At 38.2% G+C, this 14,240-nt stretch overlaps 1 protein-coding gene across 1 annotated transcript in view; it reads left to right on the forward strand.

Moving 5' to 3' along the window:
• The first annotated feature begins 491 nt into the window (after positions 1-491).
• PTPRR (protein tyrosine phosphatase, receptor type, R) overlaps positions 492-14,240 on the forward strand; it is a 160,835-nt gene continuing 147,086 nt past the window's right edge. The window contains exon 1 of the mRNA XM_009997757.1: positions 492-559. Within this exon, the coding sequence (XP_009996059.1) occupies positions 492-559 (68 nt within the window). The remainder of the gene's footprint in view (positions 560-14,240) is intronic.

A 14,240-nucleotide genomic window follows, 5' to 3' on the forward strand; every position in this document is an offset into this window, starting at 1 on the left:
AAAGGCTTAACTGGCCTCCAAAATCTCTGAATGGAGCATTTATTTCTCAGCAATGAAGTGTAACCAAGGAGTCACACGTTCCCAGACAGAATATCTCTAAGTAGCATGGATAAGAATGGATAAGAAGAGTAGAGAATTGCTTGCTTGTAACCTATGAATTAATGTTACTCTGAATATGTGTTCTCAGAAAAAAACATCCCACAGACAAGATGTAGAGGTGGTTGGTGAAGACACCCATCAGTTCAGATCTGACAACTCTCTGGTCATATATTTAAAGACTTATTAGCTTCATTCTAAGGAGGTTCAATGAAATCTTTGAATTTCTTTGAGAAATTCCACATGACAGGAACTTCAATTCACATAAGACTCTGAATGCTACAGGCTAGTTAAAAGGCTTTGATTTTTGTCTTACTCGTAGTTGCTTCTGGCAAAATAAAGCATCAATATCCCATAGTTCTTAGCACTTTGTAGAGCTAAAGACCATCCGTGAAATGTTCCGATATAATGTCAAGAATGATGTGAAGTTTCTGGACAAAATGGGAGCAGATGACAAGCTGAGGTAAGCAGCAATGACTTCTGAGTTTAGCTGATACATAGACTTGGCAGCCACATACTGGTTTGAAGTTTTTGTGCTTTTTTTTCCTTGCTTTTTTTTTTTCCTTCTTCTTTCAGGCATCTAACAGGCAAACAGCTTGATCTTCTGAAATTAAATTAGACAAGCTGTTAATGAAGACTAATTGCTTGGCATAATTTAGAATATGTAGAGAGAGCTCCCTTGATCTGTGCAAGCTGTACTTGGGTTAGCACTGGGGCTGAAGACAAAAGGTATCTCCAAGCCTTTCGCCATCCTCCTAATCTGTAACCAGACTGAGAGCCAAGACGCCCCTGAGAATGTTATAACAACTCAGGAATATACATTGCTGCTCTTTTGTTCTGCCCTAGCATAGAACGTAGCTGTGTTTTCATGTTTTACTCAGGAGGGAATGCGACTGTGCTCTTCATCCAGTGCAAGGTTCGCACTTCATGGACATGCTGTTCTGGAGAAAATCCTGCTACCTTATGAGAACCAGAGGCTAGAATCTGCCCTGTAAGTTTTACACTTCAGGAGATTTAGCTGGGAAATATAGGCAGAGACTGCAGGGAGAGATGTGAGTGTGGAGTGAGCTTGCATTGCCCAGAGCAGGCTACATTACTCACCTACTTAAACAAGTGGGTCTTGAGCAGCATGAACAAAGCTTAGTCAGGGTGACTAGGGTCTTGCTTTCTACCACCCTGGTGGCACATTCCCATGTTTCCCCCTGCACTAATCCTGGGGCCAATCACCAAGTCTCTTCAGGGAGCTTATCCAAAATAGAAAACTAAGCCTTTTTGTTGCATGGGCTTTTTTCCCTCTGGATTCATTTTTGGCTGAACCAGCTCTCCACCTACCAGACATGAGGGAGAAAGAACAGGAATGTACAGCTGGAGGTGGGACTTGCCACACCACTGACTTAGATCAGTTTAAAATGCTGTTGAACTGCACTCTTGAGGGCGATTCACATCCTAGTTTCTCTATATAAAAGTAAGGGAGTCACTAGAGAGCAGTAGATTCTGCATAAGGTGAGTCAGAGCACCTAAGCTAACTGCCTCAAGTCAGCAGTGTGACCCCCCATGTTGAAACACGCTGTTATGTGCTAATATTTCTCTGGATACACTTGGGTAACTGGTGGGTTGGATTTTTTCCCCAAAGTTTATTGATTTAGCAAATGTAGAGAAAGGAGTGCTGAATCTGGCAGTTATTAGTGACTGCATACTGTAGCTTTTCAGTCTTTTTTCTTGCTAGTAGCTTCATTTCTATGTTAAAATACATGGATACAACATGGTTCAGTATCTATGGAAGCGCTCACACTACCAAATTTTACTCAGGTAACTTTATGTGCTCAGGTAAGAAAAACCATCTTTCGCTGAGCTCCTGATGTGCTCAGTGGAAAAAAAGAAGTTCTCCCATAAGCACAAGAATTATGTTTCCTTTTTGATCACTGTGGGAGACCCAGTTGCTCTCTAGTGATCATACAGTGAGCCTAACAAAGCTAGCTTCTAGTTTAGACATATGAAGTGCCCAAAATTAAGCACGTGGACAAATGTGACATAATTTTTTTTTATTATTATTATTTTTTTTTAACCTGCAGAGTGAAAAACATGAAGCATACATGCAGCCAGGCAGTGTGAAGTGTTGCATTACCAATTTTGAGATTACCCCATCTCTAAAGCACATATCTTATAAAGTATGGTTAGGTAAAAGATTGAAAAATGGCAGGATTCGTCTCTGGCCATGAGCCAAGAAAACTACTCAATTTTGAGATAAGTTATTCTTGTTTCACACTGAAGTAAGTGAGAGGAAAATCAGACAGTGCAAGTGAAGTACAGCATTTGGGGAAACCTTTTGTAGATTAGCTCAGTTTCTGAAAATACCAGTTGCTGCCCTACTTGGTTAAAGACCCACTATATTTACGGCCAGAAAAAACTGCTCACACGTCTATTTCTGTAGAACAGTGACATCTAGTGAGCGTCCTGGCCCATACTGAGGATTCCCGAGGGTTTTCTTTAAGACTGAACCTGCTACTTGGGCTTAGTTTGCTTTTCTGCTATTTGAACTTCACAGTTCCTTAAATCTCCACTGCATGTGGTGTTCATCTTTGACAGGGTCGAATTGCAAAGTAGCTGTGAGCCAGAAAGGTGATGAAGCAGGGTAACTACGAAGAGGAGACTTAAGCATCATAAATAAAAGGTAGGTATGTGTCCTGGGACAGATTTGTTGTAACAGAGGAATTATGGTGGTAGCAAAGCTGTATAGGCGACAAGCACCAGGCTGTCAAATGATTAGGAGCTGCATCAGCTAAGAAACCACAAAGTCCAAGTGCTTCATTAGTTCAGCACTTTTCTGGTAGACTTTCTGTTCCCAGGCTTTCGGGAAGCTCCCAGCAGAATTCACAGATGCCTTCTCCTGCTGGAGATCCCAGAGAATGTAGCTATACTCACTTCCACTTGCAGCCAAGGGGACTTCCCCAGATACTAGTCTGAATTAATTCATCAGGTAAAGTCTGCACTTGCTTTCCCTTCTGGGGTTCAGCCCATGACTGTGAGAGTGTGTGGACACATCCATGTAAGAGTAAAGCTGTTAGAGATTTAAAATAAAATGCTTTTGGAACGGAAAGTATTATTAATTTTACATTGCAGCTTTGCAAGTAAGTGATGACTGGGATGACCCTCCAAGGACCCTCGGGTGGGGGAAGGGATGTCAAAAAGGGCTGGAAATGTTGCTGTGAAGGAATAATTCTCAAAGATCGCAGTGCATCACACAATGAACTTGGGGATTACAAATTGTTTTGAGGTACACACACACCAGACTGAAGTCTTCAGCACTTCATCAGCATCCACAGCTGGACACTTCATTAGCACCTGGTCTTTAAAAAAGTGGAGAAGTAATCTTTCAGCTGTGTCATCAATGACTATTGCACCCAATTCCATCGGCCCAAGCTGTTAAAAATATTTTTTATTTTATTAAAATATATATACATTATTAGTATTCTGAGAGATACTGGGTCAGATTCAGCAGTATTTTTTAAAGCAATTCAAGTCTAAGGAAACAGTTTTACTATGTCAATGCCAGTTTAAAGAGGTGGAATCCTTTTACACCTATATTATCACATGATACCACTTTTATCTGCAAGCATTTAAAGAAATTCAGCAATAATTATGAGAAGGCTTGAGCTGATGGAAAACTAAAGGCAGTTAAAGCTTTGCATTATGTGTTATGTTTTCCCTGAAATTGGAGGATGATAAGGTTTTTTTACATAAATGTCTTATCATAAGCTACATGAATAAATTAAATTCCTACTGTAAAATTAGTTTTTAATAGTTTCCTGTGTCATGGCATTTACACTGTTGTGTTTGGTGGTTTTTTTTCTTTTCTCTCTTTTTCTCTTCCTTACTGTAGATGCTGGAAGTGTACACACATTTGAGGAAAACTTGTGCAAATATCTCAAATGTCAGGTACTGTATTACACCTTTTCTTGTTTTATCTTAGGGAATAGTGTAGTACGTGGCCACCTCATGGAGGCTGCATTTTAATGGGTAGGCACAATGGAATCAAAGCAAAGTTTCTTGGGCAAACTTTGTTTCCCATCTTCTTCACACATGACTTTGGTACTGTAACACTTTTGTAACACTGTGATAGTGTCAAATATGCCTCTAGAATATTTTCTAACCTTTACAAGGCATATACATTTAATTTAATGGAAGACAGTTGTTGCATCCAAAAAAGGAGCTTAACATCATCCTAGACGAGTAAGGCTGATTGTTATAACCACAGTCCCACCAACACAGGCACTGGCTCTCAAGTCTCATCTGATCCCTTTGGAACAAGGCCTTTCCTGCAGAGACATCTACTAAAGAGTTTGTTGTAATGGGGGAAGGAGCTGCAATGTACCAGTGGAAACATGACACAGGAGCCAGACCAGGTTATGGGGTCCAGCCATGCCCATGTGATAGAACGTCCACAGCCATGTGATAGAAAGTGTTTGTAAGACAGATGGAGCAAAATCAAGTTGCCCCTTCACACTACCAACAATCTGACAAAAGCACTGCAGAAGAACCAAGACCAGGCACTGAGAAAATTTATCTTGTAGTGAGGCCTTGGAAAACCTGAATGCTTCAAGAATAAATCTTCAGCAGTTAAGAAATCTTGTCAATAACCATGTGCTTTGCTATTTCCTTCCTTGTTCCTAGGACATCTTGTTTATGGTCTCCTCAGAGATCAAATTTTAGATGAAGCAATGGATGGAAATTTTTTAATGCTAATGTTAAATGTCCAAGGGAGAGCTCTTTTGACACTAATTTGGGAATCCAATGCAGCTTCCTGATTAAAAAGTCAGATGAGAGATCTGACCTAGGATTGTATCCCAAAACCACAGAATTACAACGGTGAGACCATATTTAGCCATTCTCAGCTGGTTTCAAAGTATGTAAGATTTAGCAATAGAGTCCGAACAATGAGGTATTTAGCTTGGCTATGTAAGTGTAAACATAATGTTTCAATTGAAACCCTCCATATTGGATGATTTTTCTCTTCAATTTGCATGTTATAAATAATTTGGAATTGAACAGATTCCCAGGAGTCAAAAACAAGTTGAAATCATTACATGGACAATGTCCTCTATGACCTGTCACTTTGAGCATTGTAGCCTATATTCCCTTACAGGGTACCAGCTGCTGGAGGATAAGTGGCTTAGTAGCTATTTTCTGGAAGGAAAGTATAGAGAAAAATAATACTGATTCAAATATGGCTATTAGTAAAGTTGCAATGTGAAATCATTCCAATCTTATCAGAGTCTTTTTCTCAATTTGAAAAGGTATCTGTGATTATTTTTATACCACTAATGATTGGAGAAAAAAGAACTCAAACATATTTATGGGTTAGGTTTGGGGGAATTTCTTTCCACTGAGAAATGCTCTGGATAAATCAAGGAAGTAATTGTCTTTTCTTAGTTAAGGAAGAATTTCAAGGGTTAAAAATAAAATACATTATCTAAAAACCACTAAACATATTTTTAAAGACTTAAGAAAAAAATTTCAAATTCTTCAGCTTTTATCATTATTTCCTTTTATAATGCAAGTTACAAAGTGCAAAAAAACTTTGTGCTTTGTAGGAATCTAATTATATTTTGGATGTGTAAAAGCAGCTTTAAGTGAAAAAATAACAGAGGAAGAATTAGACCATCATTGCATGTTATTGGTTAGAGCAAAGCCTGTCTCAGAAGCTTGAAAAACTTTATTTTCAAGAAAATAAACCTTATGTCAGAGTTGAGTATCGGAAATATTCTAGATTTTAAAAGGAAGAAAAGATTATTCTCCTCAGAAACAAAATAAGGAGTATTGACATATTAGTAGCAAAGGTGGACGCAGCTTTGATTAGATGATGCCACATGACGAAAATACAAGAGTGTATAAGGGGTGGACGAAGATAATGAGTCTGTAGACAGTAAGAAGACCACACTTTTGACCTGATGAGGTCCTCCTTTTCTGAAGTTCTAAAAAAACTAAGACTATAAAACAAGTAGCCAAAGAAAGCATTTGTTCCTGTTCTCAAGTTTTCTTCAATTTTCACAGTGCATCCAGTGGCTTATACAAATGAAGAAAGAGCAAGATAAATTGAAACAAATGTTGAAGTAAAAGCACTGCAATACACCACTTGGGAATACTGATTTATTTATTTTTTATGAATGTTTCTGTTATATGATGAAAAGACTGCATTGTCCTGTGCAAGACAAAGTGGTAAAAGCATTGCCAAGAAATTAGATTGATATATCGATTTTGAAGTTCCTGCCAGGATATTGATTTACTGTTTAAATTAAAATATAAAGAACAGAAAACATTAGAAAGACTTATTTTCTTTATAAGATTGCTGAGATATATTTATATTATTATTATATTTGACAAGTCCCCAAAAGACTCATTTTTATAAAACCACTTTTCAGATGCTATAGGAGTTAAAAATTCTATTCATTGATCATCTATAAACCTACAGGTTAGGTTATCTGTGATACTTTACATAGGTCTGATCAGTCCTCAGCTGTAACTGCTGATCCACCTATAGGCTACCTTTGTTACTTTTGTTACATCAAAATAAGACTGGCTGCTACCTGGAAGAAGTACACTTTCTGGACTCCATACGGTTAGGCTGCACCCAGTGACACGGCCTTTGTTAAAGCCTTTCCATAAAACAAGATAAATAAGAAGAACGAAAATGAAAAAGCCATTCTTTTTGCTTGTGCTCTGCTTTTAATATTCCTTTTCCTTTTTTATCAATTAAAAAAATATGGTTAACAATACCATTATTTTCCTTGTCTTTAATCATAGTGTTCCCTAGGTGTTGGAAAGGAACCCCACACGACTATGAAAGCAGGACGTAAGTCCCCAAACTGGCACCAAGAGAAACAATAACTAAATGTTGCCCTTTCTTTTTTTATTTCTCCAGATCACAAATTGCAGAGAGGAGCTTTGTTTATTTCTTTGGATAAAATTACTTGCTGCTCAGCAAACTGGAACATGTTTATTTCAACCCACAAAGAATCTGGCACTATTTTCCAATCTATAGCATTTACTTTACTGTCCACAGACCCTCATGCTTCTGTTGCCATCTCCTGTTTCCCTGACCACATTTTGTCATGTCTCTTGTGTTCACCCCATCCACTACTGTACTTCAGTTTTTCCTTTTTGAGTCAGGCTGATTCAGATTATTAATGCCAGCACTGTCTCATGTTGCTAATATTTTCCTTTCCAGTCATACCTGTTTTGACATTCCCTTTTGAGCTTCTCCTTTACTCTGCCAGGTGTGGGTAGAGAAACAAGTTCCCTATATTCCATTCTGACACCTTCTAATTCCCAGCTGCCAAGAATGGTAGCTACAAGGAAGTCCTCCTACCTTTGCAATTAAGGACTTTTTGTACCACCTTTGCATTTTTGCTCTGATGGAATGGCCCATTAGCATACCAGCCAGCAGCTAGAACTGCAGTACATTCAGGGTAGATGAAATTTTGAGAGAATTTTTCTTCCACCTGAAAACAAACAATGGTCACTGTCTCCAGAAACCCTCAAGTACACACACGTAGATCCTTTAACAAATCTGGGACAATGCTTTATACTAACATCAATAGGTACATCAAAATGGCTCTTAGCTTCAATTAAAAGCTCGGCTATACTAGAAATAATACCTTTTTAATTGGTGCCTCACAGTGTTAACAGGTAGAATCACAGCAGTTGAAATAAAATTTAACAAACTCTCCAAGAAGAAGCTGAAAAATTCAGATAAAATTATAGGCTTTAGAAGAAACCAAAAGAAGAAAAGCAACTTCGAGCAGAGAATTTCAGGAAGCCCTAATTAGAGACTTAAAAAGTGCTGATGTTTTAAAATTTTAATTTAGGTCGTGTCTGGCTCTTTCCTAAAGAAAAAATTGAGTTTTATATGCGAATCATAATAACATGTTCAACCCTCAACAAAACTATGTATACCTGGTTGTCTGGGCTTGCTATGAAATTATCATCAGTTCTCATAATTTATAACAATGCTTCCAAGCCTGCAGACTGGAACCTGGATAATGTTTTGCTGTAAATCTTATATTTTTTAAACATGCACATTGGACCATGCATCATTTTGACAATTCCTTTATGACCCTCTTTAATCGTACATTTAACGTTAAACATTAATTAAACATTATATTCTATATATTCTCTATCCATACGTTATTTAAGTGGGATATTAATTTATTGTAGACTGTTGCTTTCCAGTTTATATTACTAAAACAAGCAAGCAAACAAAACATCCATGAAGTAATATATCTAATAATAAAATATGTAAGTTCTTTAAAGATTTAGGAGTGGGCTGCAAGCTCCTAAAACTCACAGTGCATATACTCATACTGTTCAGGTTACACTAACTAGTTGCTGTGAGATTGGTCTTCCTTCCATAATTGTGTTAACTAACATGGCTAGCATTCAGCTCACGTTAATTCTTTCCTCATCTTTTGCCACACCAGAAAATTGTTTGAGAGAGATTTTAGAACAAATATTATGTACATCATGCTGTGGGCATTTGGTGGTTAAGGGAAGGCTGAAGAAATGGACCTTAGACTTGGAAGCTTTTACCATGGCTCTTAACACCTGTGGAATTTCATTCTGTGGTCTTTACTTGTCACTGAGAAAAGACTTGTTTGGGACACGTATGAACTTCAGTAGGATTGTCTATGTGTAACTCTAGTTAACTGGAGATAGATAAACATAGAATTTATCCAGAGATAAAACTGGGCTCAATCTGAGATGCCTTGGGGTGATCACGTGCCTTCTCCCTTAGCAAACACATTTATAACATCAGCCTGGCATAAAGAGATAACGGAGCCCTACCAATTATCTAAACTTTCCAACTAGGGAAATTATGTTAAGAACTTTACATTTATGGTATGTCATGTGTCTAATAAAAAATTAATTAAATGATACTCTAAAGCAAAATAATTAATGAAAAAATTCCTCTACTCATTGAATCTCTGAACAGTGTCAGGCTGAATATTAATTATACAAGATGTTTGCTTGTTATTTGCTGAGGACAACTGCTATTACTCCCATCCCCTAATGTTCCGTGAATGTCAGTTTGCTATTGACAGATGAGTTTCCTGTCATCCAGCCTAAGGTGCTGCAGGTTTTGATGCACTGAAATGTCGTTTCCTAGTTGCAAGAAACATTGTTTTAGAAGTCAATAGGAAGCGAAATCCAGAAAATTTTAATTAAAATCAAGCTTTGTGCTTACACAAGAAAATTGTGAATATTTAAACAATCTGAGAGAGACTGACAGATTGTTTTTCTTTACTTGGGTTAGGAGAAGAAAGTCAACTTTGCATTAAATTGTATATTCAATTAATAAGATTTTTACTGATTCGACTATTATTTCCTATTCAAGGACTGGTACACTTCTTTAAATATAACATCAAATAAACCATCTGTGGCTAATGTTGCAAACAGACAAATGCCCAAATTCCCTCATCTTATCTGAACCTCAACTTGCTCTAACACTCTATGGGGTAGATCAATCGGAGTTATCTGAAGTTTGACTCACTTGAGATGGGAGATGATGATGATGATTGTTATTACTATTCTCTCTAAGCATATGTAGTTATTCTGTGCTGAGAAGTTTTAATTTAGGGTATAAATTGTACCGACTACCTTACTTTAAATCTCAAGCACAGCTACTTCTTTCCATATTTAAATGCATATTAGTATGCACACATATTTGTGAGTTTTTTACCCATATTTATGACAAAGGCATATCAAATTATTTTGACATAAAATAACTGAATATAGGAATAGTTCAAGAGACATGTTCCTAGCCTTAACTAAAGCCGTTTTGAGGATAAACTGAAACTTCTTTTTGTATCTTTTTTTTGCCTGTGTTGTAACTTAAAGTACCTGACTTTATGAATTTTGATGCTCTCAGTAGAACAGTTGAGGAATATATCTTTATTGCCCTCTGGTGTGAAATAGGATAAGAGGGAGAACAAATCAGAGAAAATAGTGAAATTGTACCTGAGCTGTATGAAATCAGAGTTGCCACTTGCCATTCCAGATATTTGCTATGAATGAGCCTGGTCAGTGAGCCAAAAATATTTGTTAACATAAAATCATTGATTATGTTCTTGTTGTTTGTCACCAGCTCAAAACAACAGACTTGTCCAGCTAGAAACACAGAAAAATGCCTAGGTGAACAACTTTGTCAGAATACATCCTATTTCTCTTGATGACAAGGGGAGCTCAGCATGACTAGCAGAGGGAAAGATATCCACCTTGCAGATGTCTCATGTTAGGTGAAGTGAGTTCCACACCTATATTTGGAATATTTTGACCTGTGTCTTCATGTCCCACTTTCAGGCAAAACAATGGAACAGCTAATGCAGCATAGTGGAAAGAAAAGCTGACATTTCTGTCATATTTGCACAATTAGATTTCAGATGGAAACTGCTAAAAGACCTTGCCATGGGCAAGAAGATAAATAACCATCCTTATTATTTCAAATCTCTTTCCGAGTATTTTACCACTAAATAGAAAATGCTGAGACAAGCTATCATCATCCTGGTAGGAATTAGCAGCTCCACATCACATTCATTTGCCTTCTCCTTCACATGGAAAATACAAAGAAAGCCATAACAAGCATCTGAAGGGCCAGTTTCATTTGTCCTTCCTTTCCGCAGCATTGTAAACACCTGAAGATACTGTAGGACGTCATAGTTTTTGGGCACTGCATTGGAAAGGAGGTGACCTGGAGTTATATATCCTCACATCAAACAAAAATAATGTAACTTTGCTGACAATCTAAATGCATGAGTGAAACTGGCTGTCAGAAGGGAAGTAATCAGCATGGGTAAATGCATCTGCAAGTACTGATGCCTTGTGTCACGAGCTGGTATTGGGGGGGCTATACCTTGCCCTCAGTACTAGTTAGGTTTACCCCAGCCCACTACAGGTCTCTTTCAGTACTTTAGCTGCTCACACTGGGGATTAATACCGGGTTTTTTGTATCTTTCACAGGTAGCTTTTGGTCAGGTACCCTTTAATCCATTTCATTCTTTCCAAATGGCCTAATGAAATAGGAGTGAAATGTTTCTACTTCAGCCATACTTAACTTCATTAAGGAAAAAAAATAAAATAAAAAATATATATATATAAATAAATTATAATACTGTCTTTTCAAAATCTGGATAATACTCCTGAGGTTTCAGATCTACAGACATACCCACAAACACCCTTGCACTCTCTTTCTCTCTCATATGCTGTCAAAGCTTTTCCTGTCTCTCAGCTGAGTTAGTGTCAGTTTTTCACTACTATAGTAGAGACTCTGCAAAAAAAAACACTGGAGTGTCTCAGACCATTTTGGAAGGCTCTAATACTATAATGACAATAGTTATGATTCCTTTGCATTGGTACAACAGTGATATTGCCCAGGGGCAAACTCTCAGGACACGTCTCTCCTGACGTTTCTCCTGTAGCAGTTACCTTTCCACATTGTGTTGTAAGAACTCCTCTTCCCATCCTAGCAACATAATTCAGTGTGAGACCTAAGCGTATATGTCATGAGCTTTCCTCTGCTGAGATTGCTGTTATGCACACAGACACACTAAAAAGTAGCTGTTTTTCTGATTTGCATTCATCTCTCCAAAGAATCCTTTGATGTGTCAGTTTTTCACTACTATAGTAGAGACTCTGCAAAAAAAAACACTGGAGTGTCTCAGACCATTTCGGAAGGCTCTAATACTATAATGACAATAGTTATGATTCCTTTGCATTGGTACAACAGTGATATTGCCCAGGGGCAAACTCTCAGGACACGTCTCTCCTGACGTTTCTCCTGTAGCAGTTACCTTTCCACATTGTGTTGTAAGAACTCCTCTTCCCATCCTAGCAACATAATTCAGTGTGAGACCTAAGCGTATATGTCATGAGCTTTCCTCTGCTGAGATTGCTGTTATGCACACAGACACACTAAAAAGTAGCTGTTTTTCTGATTTGCATTCATCTCTCCAAAGAATCCTTTGATCTATGCACATAACCTCCTCTTCACCCCTCGTCCTCCTCCAACCTGCTTTCATTTATTACTACAGTGCTTCAGTTTTCTGCTGAAATTTGGGAAGGGAAAACAGATATGAACATCTGTATTAATAGTCTTAGACAAAAATGTGATTCTCTCTTCTTCAGATATATTCTCTGGTTGCTAATCTACCTATTTGTAATTCAAAACCAACTAAAGATTGGGTTTGAATTTGGCTTTCATTTTTGTAGCTTCCTTTTAAAGCAATTTGTCAATGGAATTCTAGTGCAAAATGATTCTCAAACAAGTAAGATGATCTACACAGCGTGAGAGGGAAGGAAAACAGTAAGAACTTGGAACAGTCTCTCTGAATTTTAACCAATACTGAGTGTGACTTCTCAGCAGCATACGCAATCTGTCACATCAGAAGAGAAGGAGGTACTATGAAAAAAACATTGAAAGGAATTAGCAGTATGCCATGCCATTTACTTCACTTATAAATATTGCTAAAATTAATCATTCAGCTAAATACTTCATTCAGCTCTGCACTTACTACACTCTCTCAGAGTAAGAAACACACTACTAATCTCCATGCTGTTAGTATATTCTGTATTCGGGAATAAAAAAAAAAGTTTAAAAAATCAGTGAAGCTAGAGAATTCAAGCTGATGCAACATGTGTTGGCTCACTTTGTGTGTAACAGCTTCCCAGTACACAGTAATGGTCCATTTTACATTGACAAGACTACCTTTTAGGAAGGATGCATTGCTATAAAATTAATCAAATTATTCAGTTTTAGCTTCCCATTGAATTCAGCTTAAATACGAGTTGGAAGCCTAAAAGTCTGCTTGGATGTGAGCTCAAACCCATAGCTCAAGACATTTCCTTAGTGAAAAACAGTTTTCTTAAAGAGTAGTGGTGAGTCATCTGGTCTTGATGCCTTAGGGCTCTATAAGTGAGGTGAGTAGATATTGCTACAGCAGTCAATCATATGAAACCACAGTTGCCTCATCTGTAACCACATGGAGACAAATCAATACCATTAGCTTCAGTGGAGTTATCCTGTGTTATATATTTGATCCTAAATTCTTGCCTAGAACACACAAGGGTGATGACTTGAGGACAGTAACAAAACATCAGAGGAAGGTAAGTAAATTTTTCTTGTGTCTTTTCCTAGGCGTTGGCTAAATTGCAATTTGCACTGCACGACTTAGTGAGGGAAGTGTAGTTGTCCCCCCCCTACTTGTTTTTCCCATATGTAAACCTCTGAGGCCTGGGAACACACAAACTGCAGTTGTGGGGGCACAAGTGGGGTGCACTGCACAGATAGACTTCTTTCTTTCATTTCTTTTTGCTTTCATTTCCACTAGTCAGAACTAGTAGGATTAAACTAGAACAGGACATGCTGCAATTTGTATATAACCACAGCAAATTATCGTCTCAGCAGAGGAAGCAGCAGAAATCTCACGATTTAGCAGGGCATCTGAGGCACAATACCTATGAAAGATATTACTGAGATGACAAGGCTCCAATACCACTCCTTGTTAAAAAATTCCCTTGATCATTTACATTCGCTGGCTTGGGCAGAGCTAAAGATCAAGTGCTGTGTTCCCAGCCGAGCCTTTTTTTCACTCACATTGCTGTGAAGGTAGCAACTTCACCATCTGTACGTATGTGAACAGCCGTGTGGGGGGGCAGGCAAAGGAGGCTCATTTGCACACACACAGTCACACATGAACCACGCTGAGCTATCAAGCTCCATGCAGCCCTCCCCATCTTTACTGGAAGAAGATTTCTGCACAAAGGTTGGTGCAAAGCCAGTAAGAAGCCAGCAAGCTCTGTTAATCTCCTTTGTTATTTTCTACTTGGGATGCATCATTTTGGCCACAGACCTCACCAGACCCGCCACCGCCAGCAGCAGCCTGTGGGCAGGTCGCTCGCCCAGTGACACATCTGCTGCTTCCTCTCAAGCTTAGCCTCCAGTGAGTCTTTCAATCAATTAAACTCAACTTTAGAAAATGATCTTGTTACAGGGCTGTTTCATGTTTGGCCTCTCCACGTGGGTCTCTGGTACCCATGTAATCGAATTTCCAAAGCATCTCCTGTGCTGGTGTTGCATCAGGCTGGTCTGAACC

Source organism: Chaetura pelagica, unplaced genomic scaffold (genome assembly GCF_000747805.2).
Source record: "Chaetura pelagica isolate M959 unplaced genomic scaffold, ChaPel_1.0 scaffold314, whole genome shotgun sequence".
NCBI classification, from domain to species: Eukaryota; Metazoa; Chordata; class Aves; order Apodiformes; family Apodidae; genus Chaetura; species Chaetura pelagica.